At 41.7% G+C, this 7,629-nt stretch overlaps 1 protein-coding gene across 1 annotated transcript in view; it reads left to right on the top strand.

Moving 5' to 3' along the window:
• The window catches only part of MPP3 (MAGUK p55 scaffold protein 3), a 26,995-nt gene extending 25,777 nt beyond the window's left edge, over positions 1-1,218 (top strand). The window contains exon 18 of the mRNA XM_007455084.1: positions 127-1,218. Coding sequence (XP_007455146.1) covers positions 127-303 — 177 coding nt within the window. The 3' untranslated portion in view covers positions 304-1,218. The remainder of the gene's footprint in view (positions 1-126) is intronic.
• Positions 1,219-7,629: the final 6,411 nt, after the last annotated feature.

Genomic DNA, 7,629 nt, shown 5'->3' with positions numbered 1-7,629 from the left:
CCCGTGTCCCCTGCATCGGCAGGCGGACTCTCAACCACTGTGCCGCCAGGGAAGCCCAAGGCTGTAGGTTTCTTATTTGGGGGGAGAACAGCCCAGTTGTTCCCTAACTGTCCCTTTTCCTTGCAGGATGAGGAGCAGCGAGAGATGGCCGCCTCTGCTGCCTTCATAGACCAGCATTACGGGCACCTGGTAGATGCTGTGCTGGTGAAGGAGGACCTCCAGAGTGCGTACAGCCAGCTCAGAGTGCTCTTAGAGAGGCTGAGCAAGGAAACTCACTGGGTACCTATTAGTTGGGTCAGGTAACTGTATCCTAGAACGTCCAGGTTGGAAGGGACCTGGAAGACCACCTGGTCCAGGCTCCCCCATGTTACCATCAAGGAATCTTGAGCGAGACGGGCAGAATTTTCCATAAACTCCATTATCAAGAAGAGTGTGTGTGGGGAGTCTTGTTTGTTGCTGGTTTTTGTCTGTGGCTTTTCACTGCACCCTTTGGAGCCAAAAATGCAAGTCGAAAGGGAGCATATCACAAAATAACACGTCATTCATTAAAGTATCACAGGCAAGTTGACCCCGATTCTCTGTACCAAAGTTGAATAGCCACTATCTTTGGCGGGGTGGTGGTGGTGAATGTATACAGTACCAATTTGCAGAGGTGTTTAAGCTTTATAAACAGAGTGACACTTCATTTATCTGGCTTCGTTGGAAGTTGAGTTGTTTTACCCAAGAGGATTTTCCATGCAATTGAAGTTCCCCTGTCTTCAGGCACTAAAATGTTGATTTTAACCTTTTCGATAGTGTGTGTTTGCCTGGTAATGGAAAACATGGTTCTCTGCCTTCTTAAATATTGAGCATTCATCAACTTTTTTGGCAGACTAAGGCACGCTTCCCTGTCACCATGATTTACTGTACTCTTCCATGATACAGTGGTGTTTTCAGGGACTCTTGCGGAATGTCAGGCTGCTTGTGCCTTTTCTAAATATTCTCAGACTCTGAAACTTGATGCTTGCTTGCTCTGATTTATTTTATGCCATCACTTGTCTTTCTTGTTACTGACAGCTCTCTTGGTTCTCACCTGTCCCTACCTTCAGATTATAGGGGCTCCTATCCTGCTACATCATGGGAAACCAGATGATTCCCCTCTGTCATAACTATGCCTAATTCACAATAAATCAGTCCTGACCATCAAAATCAAAGTACATAGACTCTGAGTGTGGGCCTGACGGGTTGTCTCTGAGCAAAAGTGCTTAATGTCACACAGGATTTGTGATATATCTTAGCTTCAGAGAATTGTATTTCTTATTAATAGCCAATGTATATAAAGCTTTATTCTGTGCCAGGAGCTATGCTAAGGCCTTTACATACGTGATTTTGACAGATGCACCAAGCCTATGATGTAGGATTCTTTTTTTTTTTGGCCGCACCACATGGCTTGTGAGATCTTAGTTTCCTCACCAGGATTGAACCCTCTCTACCGCAGTGAAAGCGCCGAGTCCTAACTGCTGGACCACCAGGGAATTCCCTGATGTAGGATTCTTATCATTCCTATTATACAAACGAGAAGAACAAGGCTAAAAAGTTTAAATAATGTGTTCAAGCTCACACAGCTTTAAAAAAATGGCAGAGCCATTGTATTTGAGCCCAGGACTTCCTAAAACCAGAGATGGTCATTAATCACTATACTCTACTGCCTGTTTCTTTTGTGGTCCCATAATTGAGGCTACCTGTTAAATTATGGACTTAGAAGTGAGGAATGTGTTCCCAGCTAGAATTGACAATAATCTGCAGTGTGGTTGCGGCTTCTAAGACGGAAAATAGGCTGCTTACATGTGTAAATTTTCAAGCTCTTTTCCTCATGAGAAAAAAAAAGGAGGCCAGGTGAAGGGTGAAGCTCCAGGGAGAAGATATGTGGCCCATTTAGAAATTTCCATGTTTGCCTTCTTACACGAGGATCCCTATGCCACATTCTAGCTCGTGAACCTGGTAGGTCCACCTAACAGGATCACATTCTTCAGACCTTTCTAGCAAAAGGATGAGGACCTCTTTGCACTTACAAAGTACTGGATTCTTATCAAGTGACATTAGTCTTGAGCCATTCCACATAGAACTATCACAGGGAGGGCAGCTGCCCTTTGAAGTGGAATGGCATATGCCAAGTTGTGTGTATTATTCAGGAGAGCCAGGATCTAAACTCAGCTCTCAGGCAAAAAACACATAAGTTAAAATTACTCCAGAAAAATCACCTAGGGAGGCCCCTTGGTGGAGATCCTCACCAACTCTGAAGTCCCACCTGGGTGGTTTTTCCCCCATTGTAGGAGCACAGTGGTTGAATAACAGATGATTTTTTTTTTTTTTTGTATTCCATACTACAATAGACATTTTCCGCTTCTTAATATTTTCACACAATTGTCAGATGAAATAGTAATCATTCCCTTCATGTGTATTGTGAAGCAAGGTATTAAAATGTGATGCCTGCTTTATTTGCTGTCAAAATAGTCTTCTCACCCTCTAAGGCAAGCTGTGTTGACAGCTGTTTGGCTGCTACGAAATCTGTGAGTAGAATGGACAGGGCCCCAGAGACAGGTCATTTGTAAAGTGTTTTTGCTGTTCGTAAAAAGAAAAGTCTTATTTTTTTTTTTTAAAAAGCACCTGTTTACAGATATATATTGGTGGAATGTGTGTAAATTCAACTCCCAGTCCCATTCCAGCCAGTAGCACATATGTTCTGACCCCCTGGGCAAAATTTTTGCAAAAGTCCATCACTCTGGGTCTCACACCAAGAAATCTGCTTATTTTATACCTCTCAAAATGTACCTTTTTTTTCCCCCTTGGGCCCTCAAATGCCGGTAAGCTCTCTGCCTGTGTCTACAACCAGAGAGAATGTGAGCTCTGGAGGGCTCTTCTAGGTCAAGGATGTTAGACAGGTGGGGCATATGTGCTGCCACCAACCATTCTTATATCCGTGGCAGACAGCACTAACTGATCACAGTATACTCTTGCTGAATGTAGGCACTGCTTTGGATCTTTCAGGATATAGTATCCAGTCTCAACTGAGCAGAACTGGCAAGTGAGTTATTGTGTTTGCCATCCTTGATCCATAAATTTGTAATCTTCTCTACCATCTACTCCACTCCCTGAAGGAAATGGGTTTAAGAAAATTATAACCATCTGTCCCTCACAGGCAATGCTTAGCTATGTTAAACATTAGCCAATTGTGCTTTTACCATCTTATGTTTGAAAACATACGTGCTTTAAGACATGTGACCCATCAGAGTTTTACATCCACTTACCCAGGGTTACATCATTTATGCCACCAATCACAGGATCATGTGTCCAAAAAAATGAAAGCATTTGGTGACTTATTTAATAACTACAGACCAACATATGCACAAAACCCATTCTTGAATCATATAGTTTAGAACTAATAAGCAGCATTTCTCTAACTGGTGGAGTCGATATGGATTTTTTTTTTTCCTGCCCCTTGAATACAGTCTCAAACTGCTTCCTTTAAAAGTCAGGCTTGTGGTTTCAGAACAAGATGATGTAGACTCATTTTTCCCTCCTCCTCAACTCTAAATACAACTTAAAACCTTGGGAATTTATTAAAAAGACAATGATAAAAGGACTCTGAAAGCTGGAGAGAAGATGGTGGATTGATTAGGGAACCTCAGGACTTGAGGAACAACAATGTGGTGACTTTCCTGGCTTTTCTTTTCATCTCCTACACCCGACTGGGCTCTGGAGAGGCCTGCAACCCAGAACCACCAATAGACAGAGACAGGGAAGAAAAAAGGAAGGAAGGAAAAAAGGGAGGGAGGGAGGAAGGGAGAGAGGAAGGGAGAAAAGCTTGCTTTCTCTGCCAAAGGACAGGGAAGGGGAAGCCTACTAGAGACCTACTGGGGAGCTCCAGCCCTAGCTCCACACCTGGGTACCAGCAGGTTCACACCTGGGTACCCACACCTGGGTACCCACACCTGGGTACCCAGTTCATTCAGAGCAGGATTGAAGCCCTATGTCTCCCTGCCCTCCACCCAGTGATATTAGGAGACCCAGGCCCAGCAGTGTCTGCCTGTCCCTCTGCAGAAGGTGGTCCAGCAACACTGTGCAGCCCAGGGAAGCACCTTCCTACACTGCAGAAGACACCAGCAGGGAGTGAGTGGGAGTCCTGGAAGCATCCAAAGAACAAGCAGACCAGAATAGTATTGCGAAGGCTCAGAAAACTATAATGTCATTGGAAATAAAACCCATAAAAGAAGCAGAAACTTATACACTACACCTAAACAGGACTCCTACCTGCTATAATAGAAGATGTAAATAGCATTAAGAGATTCCTAACATAATTACCCAAATATCCAGGATACAATAGAAAATCACTCATCATATCCCAAACCAGGAAAACCCCAATCTAAATAAGAAAAAAAAAAATCAACCGATACCAATATGATATGATTCAGATGTTGGAATTTATCTAACAAGGATTTTAAAGCAATTGTAGTAAAAATGCTTCAACAATCAATAACAAATTCTCTTGAAAAAAAAATTTTAAACAGAAAATCTTAGCAAAGAAATAGAAGCTATGAAAAATAACCAAGTGGAAATTATAGAAATGAAAAGTTATTGTAAAATTAAAAACTCAGATAAACTCAATAGTAGAGTAGAAATGACAGAAGATCAAATCAGGGTACTTGAGGACAGATCAATAAAATTTACTCAATCTGAACAACAGACTGGGAAACAACAACAAAAAAGAGAGCCTCAAGGACCCATGAGACAATAACAAAAGAGCTAACACTTGTATCATCAGAGTCCCAGAAGGAGAGGAGAAAGTGGGGGACCAAAAAGTACTCAAAGAAATAATAGCTGAAAATTCCCCAAATTTGATGAAAGATATAAATCTACATATTCAAGAAGCTGATAAACTCAAAATAAAATAAGCCCAAAGAAATCCATACCAAGATACATCATAATTAATCTTCTGAAAACTAAAGACTAAGAAAAAAAAAATCTTAAGAACAGGGAGAAACAATGGGGAAGGAACACTAACGCAAGTTCTATTTTAGTATTACTATCAAGGAGACTGTGGAGGCCAGAAAAAGTGACACAACATTTATCAAGTGCTGACAGCAAAGATTGTCAACTTTGAATCCTATATGTGAGGAAACTATCCTTCAGGAACAAAGGGGAAATAAAGACATTCTTAGATGAAGGGAAACTAACAGAATTTGTTGAGACTGACCCTTAAAGAATGGCTAAAGGAAGCTTTCCAAACAAAATGGCAGAAGGCTGGGACGTTCAGAAAGGAAAAAAACAACTGAAAAGGTAAAAATAGAAGTAAACATAATAGATTGTTCTTCACCTCTTGAGTTTCTTTATCCATATTTTCTGGTTGAAACAAAAGTTATAACCCCATCTGATGTGATGCTCTGTGTATGCAGAGGAAATACATAAGATAATTATATTCTAAAAGTGAGGAGGATAAAGGGACCAATTAAAAGACAGAGATTGGTAGAGTGGATTAAAAAAACTTGACCCAACTATACATCATATACAAGTGTACATAGGTAGACAGAAAGTAACGATGGAAACTTAAATATTATGCAAACAATTTTTTAAAAAACATCATTTTAAAAGGCTATATTATTATCAGATAAAGTAGACTTCAGAGAAAGAAAATTACTAGGGACAAAGAGGGACATTATAAAATGGTAAAAAGGATCACTCCCCCAAGTAGGTAGAGCAATCCTAAATGTGTATGCAACAAACACCAGAGCTTTAAAATACATGAAGCAGGGACTTCCCTAGTGATGCAGTGATTAAGGATCCACCTGCCATTTCAGGGGACACGGGTTTGATCCCTGGTCCGGGAAGATCCCATATGCCATGGAGCAACTAAGCCCACGTGCCACAACTACTAAGCCTGCGCTCTAGAGCACGCGAGCCACAACTGCTGAAGGCCGCGCGCCTAGAGCCCATGCTCTGCAACAAGAGAAGCCACCACAATGAGAAGCCCGCACACCACAATGAAGAGTAGCGCCCGCTCGCCACAACTAGAGAAAGCCCACGCTCAGCAATGAAGACCCAACACAGTCAAAAATAAATAAATAAAAAATAAATTCATTAAAAAAACAGCTTGAGCACCAGTTGCTTTAAAAATAAATAAATAAGATACATGAAGCAAAAACTGATAGAGCTAAAAGTTGAAATAGACAAATCTACAGTTATAATTGGGGAATTCAACACCCTACTCTCAGCAATTGATAGAACTAGAACAGAAAGTTATCCAGCGTATAAAAGAACTGAACACCATCAACCAACAGGATCTAATTGACATTATAAAACACTTCCCCCAACAGCAGCACAATATACGTTCTTTTCAAATGTCCATGAAATATTCACCTAGATAGGCCATATTAATAAATTTTAAAAGAATTGGAAATAGAGAGTATGTTCTCTGACCATAATGGACTTAAACTAGAAATCAATAACAGAAGGACAACAGGAAAATCTCCAGACATTTAAAAGAATACCTAATATAACCTGAGCAGTTCATGGAAACTTCCTAGAGAATGGACTCGCTTGTATAAATAACGTATAGGTGTTTTCCAGGTAAAGACATAAAACTATGGATTTTCCAGCTAGAGGGGACAACAGATGAATGGGATGAGAAGAAAACATGTCTTCTCTTAGTTGAAAAAGGCAAGGAATGATGAGATATAAGTTTGCAGACATTTGTCATTTTTGTGAAATTCTAGTATCTGAGCCTCATTCTGACTGGGGGGAAATTTCCTATTCTGGTGAGAATGAGAAGCAGAACTCATGTCCAGCATTGGAAAAACGCAGATACTCATTCTCCCAACCTCCCTTGCAGATAAGGAATGGGCATATATGATCTAAGTTACACCAATCAGATAGACCTTCACTGACTTGGAATTGGGAGATAGTGACACAAAATGGCGGAGACAGTGAAGACTTTTCAGAGGCGGCACTAGCAGGTCAGCAAGAACCAGTTCTGGATAGAGCAAGGGCAGCTGTGCTAGCCACAGCGCCACAGACCAGCTCTACAGCAAGACTTGGGGCGTTGTCCCTTGATGTGCCGCTTGAAGCTGGGTTCTGCAGTTTTCTAGCAAATACCGTTAACTATTTCATATTCATTCAATAAATTATTTCACTACTTCAAGTCAATTTCTGTTGCTTGAACTAAGAATTCCTGTTGATAGAGGCTTCCAAGACAGGAGGAACAGGATTGAGGGGGCCCTATTAAGAAGTGTGGCTCATTCTGGAAGGAATGGCAAATCACTGAAGGTGTATTAAGCTAGAAAGTGATATGGGAATATTTTTGCATTAATAATACCGGTTGTAAATCACAAGCGCCTGAAATGGGCAGCAGCACATACAAAGACTGAGAAGCAGGACTGGTAGATTAAAAATATGCAGGAAGGGGCTTCCCTGGTGCCGCAGTTGTTGAGAGTCCGCCTGCCGATGCAGGGGACACGGGTTCGTGCCCCGGTCCGGGAAGATCCCACATGCCACAGAGCGGCTGGGCCCGTGAGCCATGGCCGCTGAGCCTGTGCGTCCGGAGCCTGTGCTCCACATGGGAGAGGCCACAACAGTGAGAGGCCCACGTACTGCAAA

The sequence above is a fragment of the Lipotes vexillifer genome, unplaced genomic scaffold, assembly GCF_000442215.2.
Source record: "Lipotes vexillifer unplaced genomic scaffold, Lipotes_vexillifer_v1.1 scaffold1639, whole genome shotgun sequence".
Classification (NCBI taxonomy): Eukaryota; Metazoa; Chordata; class Mammalia; order Artiodactyla; family Lipotidae; genus Lipotes; species Lipotes vexillifer.
The sequence above is the reverse complement of the archived record's forward strand: the minus strand, read 5'-3'. Positions and strand labels throughout refer to the sequence as shown.